At 57.0% G+C, this 20,869-nt stretch overlaps 2 protein-coding genes and 2 long non-coding RNA genes across 21 annotated transcripts in view; 1 reads left to right on the forward strand and 3 right to left on the reverse strand.

Annotated features, from left to right (window-relative positions):
- The window catches only part of LOC147189335 (protocadherin-15-like), a 27,181-nt gene extending 15,466 nt beyond the window's left edge, over positions 1-11,715 (forward strand). For 5 of the 12 annotated variants that reach the window (XM_086138257.1, XM_086138252.1, XM_086138253.1 and 2 more), the window contains 9 exons: positions 196-305; positions 539-679; positions 1,709-1,836; positions 2,126-2,338; positions 2,482-2,570; positions 2,809-2,985; positions 3,067-3,285; positions 4,380-4,490; positions 4,853-6,477. In XM_086138257.1, the coding sequence (XP_085994383.1) occupies positions 196-305; positions 539-679; positions 1,709-1,836; positions 2,126-2,338; positions 2,482-2,570; positions 2,809-2,985; positions 3,067-3,285; positions 4,380-4,490; positions 4,853-6,311 (2,647 nt within the window). In that variant the 3' untranslated portion in view covers positions 6,312-6,477. Of the gene's footprint in view, positions 1-195; positions 306-538; positions 680-1,708; positions 1,837-2,125; positions 2,339-2,481; positions 2,571-2,808; positions 2,986-3,066; positions 3,286-4,379; positions 4,491-4,852; positions 6,478-7,047; positions 7,070-7,452; positions 7,492-7,603; positions 7,678-8,952; positions 9,083-9,354 lie in introns of those variants that run through there. The other 7 variants (XM_086138261.1, XM_086138254.1, XM_086138255.1 and 4 more) reach the window with 7 other exon arrangements.
- Positions 640-12,987, reverse strand: LOC147189336 (uncharacterized). Its single transcript, XR_015103983.1, has 3 exons — positions 12,089-12,987; positions 6,998-7,166; positions 640-1,449 (listed from the first exon to the last, which is right to left on the reverse strand). It is a non-coding gene; the product is annotated as an uncharacterized LOC147189336 (long non-coding RNA).
- Positions 12,988-13,323: 336 nt separating this feature from the next.
- LOC147189337 (uncharacterized) lies at positions 13,324-14,965 on the reverse strand. The gene is made up of 2 exons (XR_015103982.1): positions 14,660-14,965; positions 13,324-14,217 (listed from the first exon to the last, which is right to left on the reverse strand). It is a non-coding gene; the product is annotated as an uncharacterized LOC147189337 (long non-coding RNA).
- A 49-nt stretch (positions 14,966-15,014) lies between these two features.
- Positions 15,015-20,869, reverse strand: part of plce1 (phospholipase C, epsilon 1) — a 30,794-nt gene continuing 24,939 nt past the window's right edge. For all 7 annotated transcript variants that reach the window (XM_086138249.1, XM_086138245.1, XM_086138246.1 and 4 more), the window contains 13 exons: positions 19,557-19,678; positions 18,966-19,083; positions 18,585-18,722; positions 18,113-18,403; positions 17,881-18,044; positions 17,298-17,559; positions 17,107-17,225; positions 16,871-16,999; positions 16,610-16,795; positions 16,230-16,418; positions 15,928-16,140; positions 15,631-15,823; positions 15,015-15,162 (listed from right to left, as the gene is read on the reverse strand). In XM_086138249.1, the coding sequence (XP_085994375.1) occupies positions 15,671-15,823; positions 15,928-16,140; positions 16,230-16,418; positions 16,610-16,795; positions 16,871-16,999; positions 17,107-17,225; positions 17,298-17,559; positions 17,881-18,044; positions 18,113-18,403; positions 18,585-18,722; positions 18,966-19,083; positions 19,557-19,678 (2,084 nt within the window). In that variant the 3' untranslated portion in view covers positions 15,015-15,162; positions 15,631-15,670. The remainder of the gene's footprint in view (positions 15,163-15,630; positions 15,824-15,927; positions 16,141-16,229; positions 16,419-16,609; positions 16,796-16,870; positions 17,000-17,106; positions 17,226-17,297; positions 17,560-17,880; positions 18,045-18,112; positions 18,404-18,584; positions 18,723-18,965; positions 19,084-19,556; positions 19,679-20,869) is intronic.

Below are 20,869 nucleotides of genomic sequence, written 5' to 3' on the forward strand. Positions count from 1 at the left end.
GACGGGGGTTCGGGGACCCCCGTTTTACACCGTCTGTCGTCACGTTGCCGCTTTAAAGCGAAACGACGGGAAGGTCAACAAAGTAGCCCCCGAGGGAGCCGCGGGCCTTCAGACGAGACGTAAATCAAGTACGAGAGAGAAGGAGGGAAAACGGCGACGGATCATAAGGAATGTGCCGGACCGATGCCTTGCCAGGTTTCCGCCCGTGAGCGAGGAAGCTGCGGTGGGAACCCCCGTGGGAGTCATCCTGGCTGCCGCCGTCAATCAAAGCATCGTGTACTCCATCGTGGAGGGCAACCGAGGAGGTGAGCGCACGCCGCGGCTTGCGAGGCTTAAGCGCGGGCGCCTCGGCGACGCCTTTTGACCTTCCGCCGACGGCGACGACAAAAAGGAGCTCGCCTAACTTCTTCCGACGGAGGCGGCGATTTACACGGGGGAGCCGCATCGGTCCCCGCTCGCCGTTCGTACGGAGTAGCCCAATCGTACCAATCGTCCCTTTGATGCGGGAGCCCCTCCCGACCCGTTCTCTCCCTCGCAGGTGTGTTTGCGTTAAACAATCAAACGGGCTTAATCCGCACGGCCAAAGCGCTGGACTACGAGGCCGACTCCAGCTACGTTCTCAAGGTCCAAGCGGACACCGCCGGGGTGGTCTCCTCCGACCTCCGAGCCCCCTCCAAGAGTACGTGAGTTCCCGGAGCCCGAGGCGGGTCGGCTCGCCGCGGCCGGACGGGACGAGAATGAGCCGGCGTCCGTCGGCGCGTCAGACGGTCCGTGTCCGCGCGGCCGATTAAGGCCGACGTGCCGGCGGGCGCGGCCTCGCTTGGCAGTTCGTTACAATGACAAGGACGCCGTTCGGTACGAAGCAGACGCGGGAGGACGCGTCTTAGCCCGCTACGCCGCGCTCAAATCAATTGCATTTGCGCAGAAGCCACCGCTCGCACAATTCGCATGTTTCACCGGATGGTTGGGTCGCGCACTTTGCTCTCGATGAAACACGCAAGTGACGTACGTCCCTCTCTCTGGAACGACCTCCCGCTGAACATTGGGCGAGCCTCCTCAAAACTCACTTGCGTTCTTTGGCGTTCCACTCAGCGTGACTTTGATTTGGTCTTGCTTTTACTGTTCGGTACTTTCTAGCGTCTTTGTTACCGATTTGTTTTACTCTTTATTGTATATGTTAAATTGCTCCACGTACAGAAATTCAATTGAATTGAATCCGAGTGGACGCGTGAGCCGCTCTCGGCTAGCTGAAGCGTGACGTTGGCCTACCTTGTCCTTGCGGGATGAAGTTCCGCGCCGCCGTCGTCTCTTACTTTGCGTTGCAAAACTTGCCGCTTGCTTGACTTTCCCCCCCCTTGATCCCAAACGGCGTCATCTTCGGCGCCCGGCGAGGTGTCCGTCCCGGTAGCTTGCCAAGACAGTCGTCCTTTGTGCGTCGCGACACGGGATCTGGAGGGGAAAAGAGAGAACAAACCGTGTCAAAATCCACACGCCACACTCACATCGGCCATCAGATCACATTGACCGGGCGCTCGCGTTTTTCTCTCATCAAAAGGAGCCGCAGCCGTGACTCAAATTGCGCCGTTTGCACGCGGACGGCGCTCCGACTATGATTTCCCCACGAGCAACCGATCGGCGGCCTTGTCGCCGCGCGGCGCTGCGGTTTTCCTTCTTATTCCGAACTCGATTCAGCGCGCCTGCGTTTCAGGTAACACGGCGGCGGTGGTGATTGACGTGCGGGACGAGAACGACCACTGGCCGGTTTTCACCAGCCCTCTTTACATCGGGGGAGTGGCGGAGGACGCCAAAACGTTCACTTCCGTCTTGCAAGTGCAGGTACCGCGCCGCCGACGCTCGGATGCACCGTGACCCCGCGTCTCCCTGCCGCGATTGCGACTCGGTCGGTGCGAGAGGGGGCCGCGACGGGGTGGGAAGCGGATCTAAAATCTGGCCGGGACGAAAAGAAAAGAAAGAATTTTTTCAGAAAAATCTCCCCCGCCGTGAGCCCGCCAGAATCGTTTGATCCAAGCTACGATGACGCCACCGACCGAATTGCGACAATCGCGCTATCGACGCCGGCCGCCGCATTGCGAACGTCGCTCATTGAAGCGCGATCGTCTTGCAGGCCCTGGACCGAGACACGGGCAACTACAGCTCCGTCACGTACCGCCTCGTCGACGCCCCCCCGGCCGGGAAAGACGGCTTCGTCATCGAGTCGCTCAGCGGCGTGCTAAAAACGGCCATGGTGTACCGCAACATGCGACGGTCCTACTTCAGGTTGGGGGTGGTCGCCACGGACGACGGCGGGCGAGGGCACAGCGGCGAGGCGGAGATCGTGGCGAGTATTTTCTCCAAAGCGACGGGACGGCGGCGGCCCCGCGTGGGCAAATCGGTGTCCCCGTTGGCTACTTGGCTGCATTTCACCCGAGGTGCTCGTCGCTTCACGCTCAGGATTGTCATTTGCCTTTTTCTCACTCGCAGGTGTCGGTGGTGAACCGATTGGACATGCAGGTGGTCGTGTCAAACGTCCCGCCCGCCTATGTGGACCGAAACAAAGACAAAGTGCTCAGGTAACGACCGGCGCACAACATCTGCGCTCGCGATCTCCTTCTTTCTCGACGGGCGCTTGAGCGGGATATTTTTAGAAAGGCACCTTCCCCGCTGCGAGCAGGTGTTTTGCGGGGTTGCGCAGCAGGGGGTGTGCCCTTGCTTTCAGTATTCTAAATAGTTGAGGGGGGGGGGGGGGGCTCGCGCGTGGGCGCGCATCACCTCATCTGACACGAAAGCCGCGGGCTTTTTCCTCGCCAGGGTTTTGGAGCACTACGTTGGGGAGCAGATTCCCGGCGCTCGGGTTTTCGTGGAAGCCATCGGCCCCCGCCGTCACGGCGACGGGCTGGAGCAAGAGGACTACGCCAAATCGGACCTAACCGTTTACGCTATCGACCCGCTGACCAATAGAGCCGTCTCCACGCAGGAGCTCCGCAAGTAAGAACCGCGCCGAGCGAGAAGCGCGCTCGACGCCAGCGCCGCTTGGAAATGGGCATCTATCTGCGTGCGTTTGGCAAGGTTTCTCCACGGCAAGCTCCTCGACATCAACAAAGCCCTCCGGCCCTTCATGCCCCCCGGAGGGCGCGTTCTGGAGATCCGAACGCCGGAAGCGGCGACCGGCGCGAAGAAGGCCGCGCAGACTGTGGGCTACACGGAGGGGGCGCTGTTGGCCCTGGCGGTCATCATCATCGTCTGCTGCGTGCCCGCCATACTCATCGTGATCGTCACCTACAGGCAGTATGCGCACGCCGAGTGAAGGAATCTGTTGACCTCAACTCAGTTGCGCGCACGCGCACACTCCGGGCCCAAACGCAATCGGTGCCAATCCGTAAGACATCATTTTGATCAAACATTTTCTATGGTCTAGCCCCTCAAAGTACACTTCATTGGAATTGATTCAAACACAGTTGCTGAGCACACGTTGGCACCCTCCTCTCTCGGAGACGCGCGCGGATAACACGGCTTTGACGAAGACTCATCCAAAAGTAAACTAAAGCGGCCCGAACGTGTCGTTTGGTCTCACGGGCGCTCTCGCCTCATGCCAACAGCGAACATGAAACGCCACGATGAAGCGACCGCAAAGTAGCGTCCGGGTTGTGGTCATCCGAAGCCTTCGAACAACCGCTCCCCGAACACGCGCACGCAACAGCAACGCATACAAACACAGCAGATCCTCTTCACAAATGAAGATAATTAACCGAGAGCGGCGCTCACGTTTTGTTTTTCTTTAACAACTCCAACTTGGATATTGGTGTGATTGATGCTCGAAAGCGTCACTAATCTGTCTCCCTGTCGCTCTCTCCACGTTTCCCCACCGAACCGCTCATCGGCAGATTTAAAGAGTGAGTCCAGTTTTTCGTATGTTCACGCGAAAGCACTCGTCACGGCGGTTTTATCGCTAGCGACGAAAGATAAAGAAAGAAATAAAACCTGTCGATTTGAAATTGCATATTTGCAGGCTATCGAGTGTCTGCCGAGGCAGCGGGGGGCGCCGTAAGCCCCCTCGTGGTCATTCGCAACATGACAAATTGGGAAAAAGAATGACAATTCGCTCAAGGTGAAAACAAGCATACTCAAGTAAGGAGATGCGGCATTTGAAACGCAAAGTCGCGGTACCGCTCTTTTCCGGTTTACGGCCGTATTATCGCGAGGCAACGAGAACGGAACTTGTTGGCTGAAATCGCCATGCCGAGTGCCACAATTGTGATCACCCCCGTCGCAGCGCACCATGTCGCTAATTGCCCGCGGTCGGCATGCGGTCTTTGTCAAGGGCGCGTGTGGCGGGGGGGCGGGGGTGCCTCAGATGTCTAACTCTCTACCTTCCTCCGCAGGCGGCAAGAAGAGTGTGCCAAGACCGCCCGCCTCCAGATGGCGCTGCCGAGCGGCAAACCCGGAGGGGGCGCCGCCAACAACTTGTACGAAGAGCTGGGCGACAACGCCATGTAAGTGTGGACGAGACTTTGGGGGGGGTTCTGACTCCCATTTAATTGGGGTGTCATTTCACCGTTGACCACAAGTTCCATCATGTCTGTCATTAATAGTCGTGATCCGCTAGCTCCTTTGTAGCGCGCCGCTTTCAGCCGACAGTATTTGCCGTCGTCATCCCTTAGCCGTGACGTCAATTCCGACAGGATGCCGTCTTCTCGAGCCCCCGCGCGCCCTATCGTAACTCCCAGACTCAAATGCGGACATCCGCCCACCTTCCAAAGACTTGACGTGAATCTTGCTCCATATTCTTGTCGCGACACAATCCCCCCCCCCCCATCTTTCATTTCTACTTTTCCCTCCCCTTCGCCGGCCGCAGCGCGGGAAGTTTGGATGAAAGCGATCGGCGACGACTGATCTCCGATTTCGCCACCCGAGCCATCGCGGCCCATCGGCAGTGCGTGGCTAACGGCGGGGTGCTCAACAAACTTCCCAAGTCCGAGTCCAGCGTCACCTTTCTGTCCGACGAAAACCCCCTGACCATCAAAAATCCCATCTACCGCGAGGACGGAACCTTGAGCAGTCCCGAGACTTTCGGGCGCAGCCGGAGGATGGGGGACCTTCTCGGGCGCTTCTCCCCTTCCGGGAGGGGTCTTCGGGAGGCCTGGTCGAGGATGGGCTCCCCCGGAGGAGAGGCGGGATCCGGCGGGCACGGCGGCGGCGACGGCGGGAGGGGCTCGTGGGGCGGCCGCAGCTGGACCCTCCCTTCCAGGCTACATCGCGGGGAGACGTACGAGGCCTTGAGGAGGCAAGTGGTGATGGATCCCGTGCAGTGGCAACCGGAGCTCCCGAAGGCCCCATTCAAAGACGGCGGCGGCCCGGATTGGGGAAGCCGGCGCGGCTCGCCGCGCGATGGGATGGCGAGCCTGGGCCTCGGACCCAAGCTGACGGTCAAGCAACAGGCCCGCCAGTTTGAGCGGCAGGCCGGCCGGGAAATGAGGCAAAAGCCGGACAGAGAGCCGCCGCCGGCGTCTCCGTCACCCGACGCGCCGCCGTCCGCTTTCGCCGACTCCCCTCGCCGTGCCGAGTGCGTTTCCGACGTCCGGCCGAGTATCGTCATCACCCGAACGGACGGCGGCGCGCCTCCGCCGAGCGGCGAGCCGACCCCGCCCGCGTGGCGTCGCTTTGGGGCCGGTCCCGCGGAAAAGCAGAGTCCGGAAGACGGACTTCAGGTGGATTTCGACGCCATCCCCGATCCCCCTCGCACTCCGCCGCCGCCGCCGCCTCCCCCGTCTGCGCCCGCGCCTTCCCCGCCACCTCCTCCCTCTCCACCTCCTCTTCCTCTTCCTTCAATGCCATCTCCCTCCGGCGGCCGCCCTTTGCCCCCGCCTCCCCCTCCGCCGCCCCTCCCTCCGCCCCTGTCGCCCTCACGCGCGAGACCTTCCGCCTTTGCGCTCCCTTCGTTCTCGGAGGCGCCCGCCCTGCGACCCGTGTCCCTCCGGCCCCCGCCCCCACCCCCGGAGCCTCCCCGCAGGGAGCTGAAAGGCATCTTAAAAAACATCCAGAACATCGCAGACATCGAGAAGTCGGTCGCCAACATGTTCGGCCAGATCGATCGGAAGCGGGCCCCGCTCATAAAGGTCACGAAGAAGCGCGCGTCTAGCGATGCCGCGGACTCGCCGGACTGCTCGGACGCGTCGGCTGAAGGAGGAGCGGCGGAGGGAGAAGGGGGAGGAGAAGTCAAGCCTCCACCTCAACAGATGCGGCCCAACCCAAACATGAACTCGATCGTGGTTGAGCTTGACAAAAGATTCTCCCCTCAGTCCACGGTCCTCTAGCCTTCAGCCCTCGGACACGCCCCAACCGGCGCCGATATACTGGACAGTAAGGATCAGATATCACAGCGTGGCTTTCAAATCGTGTCAGGAGAGCATTTATTTATGATGATGATGATTTTTTTTTTTTCTTCGAATGATTACAGAGCTTCCCTTTCAGCACAACTCACACCGTCGGCCGGGGCTCATTATTTCTTCTCTTATCGCATGGCATCAAGTTATTTTCTAAACGGCGCGCTCAATGGGCCTTCGGTGTCACGTATCAAAGCAAACGTCTCTCCGACTCACGCCAACCGGATTGCTCAGGATTTGCGGAGGTTTTGAAGAAACGAATCTCATGTTTGCCAAATTGCGTTTCTGTCACACGCACGCACGCACAGCGAGTCATGGTGGAAAGGATTTCAAGAGTCAATCATTCCGTGCGTGTTTGTGACAGGAAACAGATTGTCTGCGGGCTTTTTTGCCTCCGGAGGAACTCATAATGAGGGCACAAGGATGGACTCATCTTTGACCCGATACTTTTGGGGGGAAAGAGAGGGGAAAAAAAAAAGCAGGCCTGGATCAGCAGGCACCCCCCCCCCCCCCACTCTGCGCGTGTATTTCAATGCATTTTCAAATTTCAGCCAAAGTCAAATGTCTGAATGGGAACGAAAGGCATCACGTCAAATGTGAAATCCGCATTGACTTACGGTGCGTCTCTGCTCCTCTTCCTTTTTGTCCCCTCGGCGTCGTCCCGCAGTCGCGGGTGCGGGCAACAGGAGGTAGGTGTCGGCTTGCCGTCCGCTCTCCGGCGTGGCATGGGGCTGCTTCTTGGCTTTGCTCGCTCGCATGCTGGCCTCTCTTTTCCGCTCCTTGATGCTGAAAGAAAAGAAAGAAAAAAAAAGTCGATCGTCATTGCCTTTTCCTCATCTTCGTCTTGAGCCGACTCGAACAAAGAACCCGAGGGCACGTTCCTCGTGTGCAAAGTTGACATGCGAGCACAAGCTTGCATTTTTAGCCGCCACTCGTTTTTGTTGCCACCCAAAGTGAAAACGATGACAGAGACGCGTTGAGTTTGGGGACGCGACCGCGTGAGATTTTGCGAGAGGGCGCCGCGCGTCCTCGATTCGGTTCTCATCCGCCGCTTCTTTTTCTCTTCCGGAAGACACGACAACTCCTCCGACCTTCTCTCCTCAGACCTGAGGTACTCTCGCTCGCTTTTCTTTGACCTCTTGCCGCCTCATTGCGGGAAGCGATTCGCGAGCGCGCCCGCCCGTGCGCGTCAGCGTCGTATTAACGGCCCGTCCTTCTGCCAGGAGTTATCCATGGAGTCCGGCATCGATCCGGGTCAGGACCGCTATACGCAAGAGTACTACAACTACGATCAAGGGTCAGTAATCCCGTCCTTATTGTTAATTTCGGGGACAAATTTACGGTGTCCCTCAAGGTCCGGCGCCAAGACCCATCGTGTTCCCACCGTGCCCTCGTGGGCTCCTAGATTGCGCTTTTAAGTAACGACGGTAGTTTCCGTCTGCCGCCCAGTCCAAAGTAAACTCAAACTAGTCGTCGAGGTATCGTGAAAAAGCGACATTGTCCAACAGCGTCGATGCGCGCGCGTTACTGTGAGAAACCTTCTCCGGTTATCTTTTGCCGCAGAAGCGAGGCCGGCGCATTTCTCCATGTGGAAGAGAAGCTCACCAACCGCAAGGCTCGCTCGTTAGTTCTTCAGCGTACGTACGCGCGCTGGGAAGTAGGCGCAAAGCTAATTAGGTCTAGCTAGTGGAGCGACAGCGCTAATCAGGCAGCCTGCAACGCGCGCGCGCGCATCCGCAATTGGCTCGCAGCAAAATCCACCAGCTCATTTTTGAATGTGTACATAAACGGGAGCGGCAAAATTACTGCGGGATTCACATCTAATCGCCGCGTCTGTCGCATTTGTTCGGGTTCGAGCTTTGCCGGAAGACATAGCAATCGACAAAGTTTCCGACAAACGCAGAAGGCTGGCAAAGTCCTTGACGAACAATGCGCAAAACAAAGCAAACAAAGGGGTCACGGTTTCCCTCCGTGAGAATGCGGTCATTGGAGCTGGCGCTCACCTAAGAAATCCAAACGTAATCTCCATGAAATGCAAAGAAGAGGCAACGCCAGCAGTTCCGGTTGAAGTTTATTGTGAAAAGCACACGCAAAACAAAAGACGATGAAACATCGGAGATGGAAACATTCAAATGCTCAAACGATCCATTTCATCCAACAAAAAGGCGAACCTAAATGGCCTCGGGGCAATGAGCACAGAGGTTCCGGGAATGACAAAGACGGACAGCGGCGACACGGCCAAAGGACGCGAGCGCACGGCATGACGCGCTGGACGCGCGGCCGACGCGGCGCCGGAGGAAGCGGGCAACTCTCCCTGAAGCGCACTCCGACAAAAAGAGAAAAATGGATTCCGACCAGGGATTTATTTCTTGCTTTTTGGCGAACAAAATGCCCGCTGGCTCGGAAAGGCTCCCGGCGTGATGAAATGGGGTTTTGTCAGCCGATTCCTCTCGTCTCCCAACCAAAAGCAAAGCAAATCACGTTCCTTTGGGTTTGTTTGGGCACAAATCGGGAACCCGCGGCGTCTTTGCATTTGGCTTCTCTTTGAAGAGGCTTTTGTTTGCGTCTCTAGCTACGACCTTCCTCGCTACGGCAGTCGACGAAAGCTGATCTCGCCCCGCGGCCTCTCCGATGAATACGGAGAGGTGGTCGTCGATGACGACGGCGGCTACTACTACGGCCCGCGGGGACCCGATGCGGAGGTAAGCGCGGCAGGCGAGGACCCAAGACGTCTCTTCATTAGGACCGTTCTGTCAATTTACATGGAAATGTCCCCGCTCCCAACTCCGATGTGCGTCCTGTTGAAAAAGGATGCTTAGTCTATGCGACTCACAATACAAGAGCGCCACCTAAGGCTTAGCCTGTTCGGTTGAGGTCCCTTGCTCCCTAAAAAAAAAAAAAATGTCTGCACGACCGCATGATTTCCTACTCTAAAATATTTGCTCTGTTTTTTGGGACGATGCCCCCATGGCAGCAGGTTCCAAGACAATTTCAAGGAGGCATATTAGCACCCCAGCATCCCTACGGCCGGACTCGTCCGCGGCCTCCGAACGGCACCGCAAAAACAAATCCGACCCCCCTCACGACTGGCGAAACGCAAGCGCCCGAGGACGGCTTCAATTCGGGCCCCGCGGCCAAGCTGAAGGCTCTCGCGCGCTCGCTGCTGCCCCCGGGCGTCCGCCTGCCGCGGAACAAGGCCAGAATCGAACCGGCGCAAGGTGAAGGCGGAGGGGGGTTGGAGGAAAGAGAGGGAAAGGAGTCGGAGAGAGGGGGTCCAGTAAAGAGAAATAACGCCGCCGCTAGAGGACGGGAAGAAAACGAAAGGGTTGGTATCTGGAGGGCCGCAGCGCAGACGGAAACTTGGGCGAGGACGAAGGACGGCGGAGAGGGAGCCGGGCCGGAGCGGCGGGGAGAGCTTCCTGCTTTGGTCCCTCGTGGCGGTCTCGCCATCGACGGGAGTTATCGGCGGAAACAAAAGCCCAGCGAGGCCCTGGGCCTGATCTCCCTGAACAGAAGGCTGCGAGGCCCCCCCGCAGTCTGGCGCAAAGGCGGAGATGGAGGGGGCGGGGGGGGGACGGATGACTCGGCGGTCGGCGAGATGAGCGTCTCTGCATCCGTGGCGGATGCAGAGGGGGGGAGGCGGCGGGGGCGGGGGCGCGGGCGCGGGCGGGGAAGAGGCGAGCGCAGCTCTGCACAGGGATGGCGCGCGACACCAAAACGCTTTCGCCGGCAACGCCGTCCCGACTGCAGCATTTCCACCGAGCGCGAAGAGAGCGAGTCGGACGCGGAGAACCGGTCAAAGAGTGGCGGCCGGGACGGCGAAGGGGAGGCGTCGTCAGAGAGCGGCGGGCCGCGAGACGCCGGCGCTCCAAAAGCCGCGTCCGCGAGAAAAGTAGCGCGGGGTCCCAATATAGGAGGCGGAGCCCGGGAACATCAGAAGAACGGGGCGGAAGGCGCTTCTTCCGCTTTGGAAGCGAAAACGCATGGAGACCTCTCGAACCAAGACCACAAGGAGCGGTCAGCGGCGCAGACCGTCGACCTCTCGGACACCTTGTCGCCCATTATGGAGGACGGCGAGGAGGAGACCAGCGCCTAGAGAGCAGGTCGTGATCGGGACCTTGGCCCGAGCGCGCCCGCTCTCCCTCAGGGTCCGGTTCTTTGCCATGACGTAAGATTTGGAGTGCGCCTGGCTTTTTGGCTTTCTCGCTTTGGGTTCCGTGCGTGTCGCCGACTTTCTGCGGCGCCTGTTGCTTCTTGGTCAAAAAGGAGGTTTTCCGTACTTCTGCTTTTTGGAGTCTTTCCTTGCTCCGACTCTCACTGCGTCACCTTCTTTCCTGACCTCGAAACTCAATCCCTTTCCACCGACTTGCGTTTGTGTCCATTTCGCAGCACGGCAGCCGAAAGCGTCGGATCGAGCTGGTGTCGGAGCGCGAGTACGAGACCGGTTCCAGCGGCGACGACAACGCCGCGGTCGCCCTACGCGGCCGCTCCGCCGCCACATTTAGCCGCGCCGACGTCAACGGCGGCCTCTACGCGGCCCGCAACGGCTCGGCGGTGCGCACGCGCCGCTCCGCCGCGCCCGGCGGGCCCCCGTCGCCCGCCTTCAGCTCGCGGCTGGCCGAGCATTTCAAAAAAGCGGACGAAACGGCGGCCGCGCCGGAGGAGAAATTGCCCCTGAGCAGCCACGGAGCCGCGGCGCTCGGCGTCATCGGAAGCCCGCGCGCCTTGGAGAGCTCGGGGACGGCCGGCCCCGCGAGCCTTTCGTCGGCCAACTCCGACATCCATAAGACAGTCAACGTCTTCGACGCGCGACAAAGCGGCGTTTCCTCCGAGCGCGCCGGCGACGCGGGCGCGGCCGGGGGACTGCGGAACGGCACCGGCGATGACAGAGGACCGGGAGGGGGCGAGAGAGAGTCCGGAGTGGACGGCGGTAACGGCGAGGGAGAGCGAGGCCTGCTCATGAGGGATCTCGCCGGCTGTCCCAGTGGGAGGACGCAGTCGGATGAGGACGAGCTGTGGATGGGGCCCTGGAACAACCTTCACATCCCCATGACCAAACTATGACTGACATCCATGACAACGACAATCTTCGGTGCGCGCTCAATGGCCATTCTTCAAAAAAAGCAAAGCAGCATGTCAGACCCCCCCCCCCCCTACATAGTGCAGTTCATTTTTATGCAACTTTCAGCTGAAAAAGTCATCAAACGTCGCCTTCAATTGGATCTTCCCCAGCTCATCTTGACAACTGTCTTTGCATCGACTCGTGACGTCTGCTTTGGCCTTTTCGTCAAGCTGCTTGGCAAACGGTGTCAACATTAAAATGTCATCCGATGTGCGTCCGTTTCCTTTTAATGGAGCTGAACGGATGAGAATAGCAGCCTTTAGCGAGGAAGCTCCGACTTTGCTCTCCCCGGCGACTTCTTGCAGCTCGCCAAGATTTGTCATCGCATGAGCCCGATAGCGTCTCACGACCAAGTCAAGTGACATGCCGAGTTAGCGGCACGTGAAAAAAGTTCCAACGTGAACACTCGCTCTTCCTTTCACCATATTCGGCCTGGGTGGCAACGCTTGTTTGCACGTCGTTGCAAAGACGCTTTCTTAGGTTGCCGTCAAGTAACGCGACAGTCAGTCAGCCAATATTAAAGACCAGCAAATAAAGTCATGTCCATACACTTGAGACAGAACAACGACAAAGAAAATAGCGTTACCTTGCAGCTGAGCAAAGCGGCGCATTGCTGTCCTGGACGAGGGGGGGGGGGGGGCAACGGTTCAAACCCCAGTCACAAACGATGATATTCCAATGCCAAAAATGTTGAACTTAATCCCAAAGCAGCGCGTGTGCGTTATCCAGTACGGCATCCAGGTAAACACAAACAGGGAAGCACCCGGAAGTGCATTCGGTGTGCAAAGTAGGCCAAACAACACCTGACCTGACCTGCGCCTCATTAGCCTGGAAACTCTCAGGGCTGCAGTGTCAACTTTCCACCAACAGAGGGCGCTAATTGACCTTGAAAAGGTGGTTTCGCTCGAGCCGAGTGACCACAATTTTCACAATGTTGTCAAAGTTATCTTATAGATATATTTACAGATGGGCCTTTTGGAATCGGGATCCGCAGTATATCCCATGCATCCATTTTCCGATCCGCTTTATCCTGACAAGGGTCACGGTTGGGGGGTGAGCCTATCCCAGTCGTCTTCGGACACCCGGTCGCCAGCCATTCGGGGGACAAATCTATATCCTGGCATCGGCGGGGAGGACGCCACGATCGACCTCCTCCGCTCAGTGCCGCTACACCCGGAGAAGGCCGGGAGCACTGTGAGAATCGTGTTCTTTGATTTCTCCGGTGCCTTCAACACCATCCAGCCCAATTTACTGGGAGACAAAGTGCAGAACGCCCGAGTGGACCACCACCTCACAGCATGGATTACAGACTAGCTCGCAAACCGGCCCCGCAGTACGTGAGGGTACAGAGCTGTGAGTCGGACAGGCTTCTCTGCAGCACTGGAGCGCCGCAGGGGACCGTTCTGGCTCCATTCCTGTTCATCCTCTACACCTCGGAGAGAATTACTGCTCTGAGATGGATTGAAGCAGGGATGGCAATGGCTAGTGATGAAAAAAGCGGAAAGGGGCGCGGCCTGAACGGGGCGACCAATCACAACAAGTAAGACATCATACACGTCCAATCGCAGGGCTGTTTACAATCGGAAGATGGAAATACACGGATACAGATACGGTGCCTGAACCCCCCTAGTTTTCGCAACGGATTTAGACGATTCACAAAAATGATCAATTTAAGAAATAAAACGGCGGATTTCCGCGTATCCGCGGAAAATTGCCATCCCCGAATCTGAAATTGCTCTTTTTGGGGGCTAGGCGCAACGCTACAAAGTTGGCCGTTTAGCTTACGAACATGAACACGGGCGTATCCAATACACAACGCAGTTACCATTTGGTATTTTTATTGTGATTCCACCATGCAACAAATCCACAAACATTTATCCAATGAAAAATTCAAGTCAGAAGACAACCTTTGCTGCCATCGTGGTCGACGCTCACGTGACTTCGTGGAAACGACCACTTGCAAGGTCAACAAATTGTCAGTGGAGCTATGTAGCATTAGTGAACAACGAAATCTTCGAAACTCGTGTTACTTTTGTTCAGTTCGTGGACTTATTCAAGAAAAACAATTTGAAACTCCAGAAACAACTGAAGGGGTGAATCGCCGACTTTTCAGATGAATGAAAAATGTGTCACAATTTACACCGTCAATAAAGAATCTTTTTCGATGCATTCAATTAAAAACAACAACACAACCACCAAATAACAGTTCATTGCCAACCAGGGCTTGAAATGTCAAATAAATAACATCCGTCTCAAACAATAAAACACATAATTATAATTATACATCCTGTGGGGAATAAAGAGCTGAAAACCCCCTAAGACAGAATCCCTTCCTCTTTCATGAATAAAATTTGTCTAAAAAAAAAAAGAGGCAAAATTAGAAATGGTGTGGGCCCTTGACTAAATGAACCCAACTATATTCATTCTTTGTGTCTATTCTAGAGCGGATTAAATCAGAATGATAAAACTCACTTTTGAGGAATAAAAATGTTGGAAGTTGGAATGTGAATGACTGCCGAACAACCCTCAAAGTAAAAAGAGACGACATCGCTCGTCTGCCATGAAAGCATTTAGTGTTGTTCTCTTGTCGTGTCTTCTTTTTTTCTCGGACAAAGCATCCAAAATGTGACATTTCTCCAGATCAAAAAGACTCACGTGGCCCCACCCATGTTGAAAAGTCGCTGATTAGATGACAAACATCCTCTTCATCACAATCTGTTCAAACCGAAAAGGGAAACCTTGTCAAGTCAAGCCAAATCAAACGTTTGAGGTTTGGGTACCCAAATCAAACTTTTCACCTGGGCTGAAATCCAAAGAAATAAATCGGGATGATCTTTTTGTTGTTGTTTGGACCATTCCATCACATTCAAGCCTGGGAACCACCCCCCCCCCCCCCCCCAAAAAAAGAAGCCGTTGTGCAAATCTTTGATGCTGCAGTTCTCTCAAAAACTAGCCCTAAAATTGACCGGACATATTTATACTATATTACTTTTGAAATATTTCTTATTATTGTTACAAGAAATACACGGCCATGAAATTAGGGAGAAAAATAGTCAAAAACTACAGAACAAATGCAACATTTTGAGGGCAAACAAACATTCATAGCGAATGAATCCGCTTGTCAGTAAGTGTCAAAAATATTCATTGAAAGGAGCACCTTGAATGCTGATGTTTAGGTTCCGCGTCCCGCTTGAACCTTGAAATGCGCATTTCTTGGACGTGTTTTGCCCGCCCAAAACCTCCTCCGACGGCACGATGCGCCGACGCAGTAAGACAGGAAGTAAAGAAGCCAGCTCGTCTCCAAACTTTGCGTCGGCTTCTCGCGGGCACGGCCTCCGTCGCGCTGAGCCATCCCTGAACGTCCCGGACACAAAGCCGCCGCCGCCGCCGGGTCCAACTCTGCGGCGCGCTCCTTCAAAGCGAGCGAGAAAACAGGGCCGCTAGGATGTCCCCTCCGCGACAATCTCCCTCATTTGTGGACCTTCCAGTTCTGAAGGATGTGAAGCTTCCACGGGCCGAGGGAGGAGGCGGGGATGGCGTCAGGTCTTTGCTGCCCTCCGCTGGATGAGCAGGACCGGGCCTGCGGGCGACATCCCCACCCGCCGACGACCCCTCCCTCTGCCCTCGGCGTCTTCGGCCCCGTGCTCACGCTCGCGTACCCTGCAAAGGTGACGGGTGTTGACCGCCGATGTCGCGGAGGTTCGACGGGTCGGTTAGAGTGGCGGATAAACACTGCACGGCACGGTCAGTGATGAACCCTTCCATACCGCTCATTTTCCACGCACGCATGATACGTAAAGGCTCTGGGGTGGTCACACGGACAGTTCTCGGGACTTTTTCCGAGTTTCCTCGTGACTACTGTTCCATAAAAAAAGACATAAAAAAAAAACGAGAGCTTCAAGATCGATAAATCGAAATCCGAATCCATTTCAGCATCGCAAACTGCGCGGCACTTGACCCAACATAACGAACCTCCCTGCATTTTGGATTTTGGAATGGAAAAGTCACGCCGCTTCAGAGCAAAATGTCCAACGTGAGCCGAACGGTATGTAAGGGTGATGACCTTCCCGCCCACAGCACGCCACTCGGGCCAAGGGAAGAACGTTAGGCAACAACGCGGTCCCATACCTCCGATGCGCTCCCCATGCACGGAGCAGAAGCGCCAAGCTCACTCGTGCAGCTCGCCGAGCGCCACGCAGCATGCAGCCCTCTCGTCCTTACTGTGGGCGGCGCCGTCCACCGCCGCGCCGCGACCGCGGCCGGTCAATTTCTTCAGCTCGCTGGCCAGCGACATCACCTTCCTTTTGTCCTCGCGCAGCACCTGCAGCGGCGTGCGGAGACAAGATGGTTACTCACGGCGGCGCCGCGGCGGCCGGCCGATTCCGAGCGCCGCGTTAGTGCCGAGGAGAGATGAAGCCGCACGACCTGCTCTTTCAGCTTGAGAATGAATTTCCCGGCGCCCCTCCAATGACTCTGCGCGTGATAGACGCACTCCTGATCCGGAAGCACGCGCTGGACGGGCTTGGCGGCGGACGACTTCTTGGAGCAGGCGTCCTTGGTCACCTCCTCCATGAGGACGTAGTCGCCGGGGTTGGGGTTGGACAGGATGCTGCACGAGTATTTGGCCTTGGACAGCGTCTGGTGGGGGCGCGCGGCGGGGGGGGGGGGGGGGGGGGGTCTTGAGAACGCAACGTTCCGGAAAGCAACCTCGGTGTCTGCCTCCTAACCTGCTGGATGATGTCCTGGGCGGAGCTGCAGCGCGGAGCCTTGATGACGGTGTGGGGCTGCTCCGGGGACACCTCGTGCACCTGGACTAAAAACATGTCCTCCTCCGCGACGCCTTGTCCTCCTCTCCCCCCACCAACGGTGACCACTTCCTCCTCACCCTCTGACGCCGCGTTCTTGTCGTTTAGATTCTAACAGCAGAACACGGATCGCATCAGAAGCGGCTCGGGAGCACCGGACACTTTGTTCGGCACGCCCGCGTGATGAAATGCCACCCGAAATGCCCTTTCAAATCAAAGGCGGTGCCCCTCGCGCACTCGGCGATTTGATTGTTTTTTAACTGAAGACACGCAGAAATCGCGGGGCCGATTTGCGCGCGTACCTCCTCTCTGGTCCGCAGAGCCACGCGCCTGACGTGGCCATCTTCGGCGTCCCAGCCCGAGACCGTCCGGAGCAGCGCCTCGTCGGGCGCCAGCGGGCGACGCCGAGCGCAGCCGCGCTCCTTGGACAGGGGAAGCGTCTCCTCGCACAGGAAGTAGTCGGCGAGATTCCCCTCGGAGGTCGCGATCTAGGAGGAAGGGGGGTCAACTGAAATGACGCGAAAAGGGCGCTCGTTTTCATTTCAAGGTAATGTGCCGCCGACCGTGTCTAGCAGCTGTCGGCTGGTGGTGTGCTCTGCGATTGAGAAGACGGTGAAAGGTTCCGGACCAGGAGCTCCGTGTAGCGTCACTCTGTGCTGTTGCGAGGCCTTCTTCTCCTCGGGGTCCGACGGCTGATGGAACGACGCAAGAGAAGACCCAAAACGAATTGACCGTTTCCCCCCCATCCACTCCTGGAGTCGAATGACTCTCAAGACCAAAATGCACGCATCTATCTCACCTGGGACGAAGAACACGTGGCGCCCGCTGGACTTTCTTGGACCCGTTTGCTGTAGATGAACAAAGTGGACACTTCCATGGGCTCGTTGCGTTGCGTTCTCAGCTGCACGTGTCGATAACCTGAAAAGCGGCCGGCGGCAAGCGCGGTCAGAGGACAAAGCGGCGGGCGCGCGAGTCCAACCGGCTCCTGACCTGGTTTGAGGGCCCTCAGGGGCAGCGTCCTCTGAGCGGTGGTCTGCGAGCTGTTGTTCTCCACCACGGCCAAGCGCAGGAAGCACAGCTCCTCCAAGTGCACGCTGAAGTGGAAGCGCTCGCTCCACATGGGGTTGAGCGCGTTGCGGTGGATGGGCTTGGTGCGGAAGTGGCAGCCGTCGCCCGGCGCCCCCAGCACGTCCACCTCCACGCAGGGGCTGCCCGAGCCGTTGGCCGGACACACGTTCTGGCCCGACACGATCTTGGGGAGGGGGGAGGAAGAGCCCGTACGTTCCGTTCTTAGCCACGTGCGCACGCGCGTGTTAAGAGTTGACATTTGTTTTTCGATTCAAAATTGAACGAGGCCGAACAGGCTCATTGAAAAACTCGATGAGGCTCCGGTACCGCTCGCGATGGGACTGCTCAAGTCATCCCGTTTACTTTCGCGGCTGTCAAACGAACGGCGCACCTCATCGTCCGGTTGTCCGAACGCAGCGAAACAAAGCCGACCGGAGCGCTTTGAAGGTGCCGGTGCGGCGTAGGCGGTCGAGTGGATGTCAGCGAAAACCTTTGGCGCGCTCACCGTGAGGGAATAGACGGCCGGGCCGCTCCCGTCCACGTCTCTCTCCGCGGGGCAGACGCGCCGGGCGAGAGGGCGGCTCGGCTCCCGCAGCGCGGCCGGCTTCGGGACGTACCCGCAGCCGCCGTTGGCCTCGAACAGCGCCGCGTTCAAATGCATGGGCAGGTCTGCGGCCAAAGGAGAAGGACTTCAGCGGCCGCCGTTTGTCGGCGTTTCCTCCCGGTCTTTTGCCCACCGTCCGTCTGGTAGTTGAGCGCCACCAGCTGGATGCCGTGCAGCCAGTAGAGGAGCGGATTGGGGTTGGCCGAGTCGATGCGGGTGGCCGCCGGGTAGGTCCGCAGGAGCTGGCACGCCGTGTGGCGGATGAGCCTCTGCGAGTAGCGCCGGCACAGGCGCTTGGCGGCGTTCTCGTTGACCGAGGAGATGTGGTAACACTTTGGCGTGCGGATGATGGCGCTGAGTGACGTCGGCGGCGGCGGCGGCGTCTGCTGCTGCTGCTCGTCCCAGCTCGGACGCTCGGCGCCGCCTAGAGGTGAAAAACCAAAAAGGGAATCTTCATCATTTGAAGGAACACGGCCGGCGCGACGCTTATTTGCCGTTGGCACGTCAACGGCATTTCAACACGGACGTTAGCATTAGCGCCGGCGATGTTTCTAAAACCAAACGGGTCTCGTCTCCGAAGGCCGCGCTTCTCCCGGCCGACCTACTTTTGCCGGGAGCGCGGCTCTGCGTCGAGACCTCCCCCGTCGGGCCGGGGCGCGGCGGAGCCGCGGCGAATATGGACTTCCTGCTCTTGCCGCGGTCCTTCCCCCTGGCCGAACCGGACGGAGACAGCGTGGACAGGCCTGCGTGGGGTCCCGCAAATCAGGAAGATCATCCAAAAATAATGACCGTGCCTATTTCTAATGATAAACTGCGATGGAAAAAACAACATCATTATCCCCGCTCAGTTCAAAATGGTACTTTCGACTTGGCCTGCGCAGGCACTTCGTAAAAGGTTACGAGAGGGCTGGGGGCAGAAGAGAGAGAGAGCGAGCGGTGCGGCTCGGCGCGGAAGAAAGGGGAAAATCCCCCGCAAGTCTGCTCACCTGGAAATTTGACGGCTTGGCAGTAGATGACGAGGTCCGACAGCTCCTGCGCGATTTGCCGACTCTCCTTCTTGTTCTGAGGGAGGTAGAACTCCTCGCCCAGCTCCATGTCAAACACCTGTCAGCGCAGGCAGGGAGATCAGGGGGGGACTGATCAGGAGCAATACAAAGGCGAGGCTGGGGGAGGGGGGGGGGGCTAGCCATCAAAAAAGAAAGAAACAACAATTCTGATCTCTCAAGGCTCACCAAAATGGTGTTTTTGGACCACGTACACATAGAAACGACCAAACGGAAGATGAGACAATGGCGCCCGCAAAGTTGATCAAGAGTTCTACCGTTTGAAGTCGTCGTTTTAATTCACGTGCTTGAAAAGGCCCGAAAAAGGCCGACGCTAACGTGATGGTTTGGACCGCCTCCTCTTCCCTTCTCATGCGGTGGACGATTTCAATCTCGGGGAAACAACTGGATCGACACGCTGCCGAGTTGCTTCCGATTCATTGCGTTGATTTACGGTCTCGGCGACGTGGATAACAAAGAGAATCTCTTCTCACAAGCGCACCAGGGCGTGTCCCCCGGCCAAAGTGCGCTGACCTTTCCTTTACTCGGCGTGCCGCCGCCGTCACCCTTCTTCATACGCTTGGGCACTTCGTCCACAGGCTGCTCCTCTTTGTCCGCCGGGCTCTTCCCTTCTGATTTTTCCTCCAGCAGGTTATCTGTGAACACGAACCATATACAGTATATATATATTTTTTTCCCCCGAGTAAACGCCCAATAGCCGATGTTGACGACGCTAACTCGGCAAGATCTGGATGGCGCAAAATCACACAGACTCAAATAACGGCTTTCTGTTTCAGTCCAAGTATTCAAGCGAGACCCAAAACGAACATGCAAATCCCCCCCCCCCCACCCCAAAACCCTCCAAATGACCCTCATCAGCCCCTCGCTCACTGATATGGAACAGATCCAACTGATGAGAGCAACGGGAGTTAGTTGCGCTCCGTCTTCTCAAGAGATGACCTTACGGTCCGGTTGAGGGCTGATTTTTCAAGGCTCAGTGACTGCTCAGCTGGAGTCGGTTCTTTTCGGTCGTTTTTCCACGACTCAACTGCGAAAAGCGTGCCGCCTTGAAGGCATCGCTCTGCATGAAAATGCGGATTTCTGGGATTTCCTCATTTGCTACAGAGAGCCATTTTATGCGGTGGCCCTCGCTCTCAACTGACATTGTACCCTGCTATGATGCCACGCCACCAACAGCAAGCCCACAGGATGTCACAGGGCCACGCTACGAGGTGTACTTTTCATTAAAAAAAATCAAAGAGACCGCCAGGATTTGGCGACTGGGAACAAAGATGGGAAGGGACGGTGGGAGGGGGGGAGTGTGGCATCAGGAGAGAGTTAGTGCTGAGAGTGGGATCGGGTAGTTTCCCCCGCTCCGCTGTTTAGCGTGGGGGCAGCGGAGGGCCTGAGAAACCAGATGGTTTTGTTTTGTTTCCCCGATGAGTCGAGGTCACAGACGAAAACGGTGCACGGAGGCTAGCAAGAAGGGAGGTGGGTGTGTTTGTGGAAAAAGAAGAAAGCATCCAGACAATGTAAAAAAAAAAGAAAAAAAAAGTTTGGACTGGAAACCACAGGAAACTTTTTTTTTGTTTGTTTACACCTCTATTGAGTCATAAGTTGCATGTCATTCGTAGGATTTCTTTTTTCTTTTGGAGGTCGGGGTGGAGGAAGTGAATGCAGTGAGGCAGGCAAACACACACAGCACTTCAACTACAGAATAAATCACAATCACGTCATGTGCACGCGAGCCCATAAGGATGCACGTACAAAATGCAATTCCATTCAATCCACCCCCCCCCCCGCCACCCCCTCAAAAAAAAAAAAAAAAAAGTGAAGTTAATGACAGT

The sequence above is a fragment of the Hippocampus guttulatus genome, chromosome 19, assembly GCF_054856545.1.
Source record: "Hippocampus guttulatus isolate MCC_2025c chromosome 19, RoL_Hgut_1.0, whole genome shotgun sequence".
Classification (NCBI taxonomy): Eukaryota; Metazoa; Chordata; class Actinopteri; order Syngnathiformes; family Syngnathidae; genus Hippocampus; species Hippocampus guttulatus.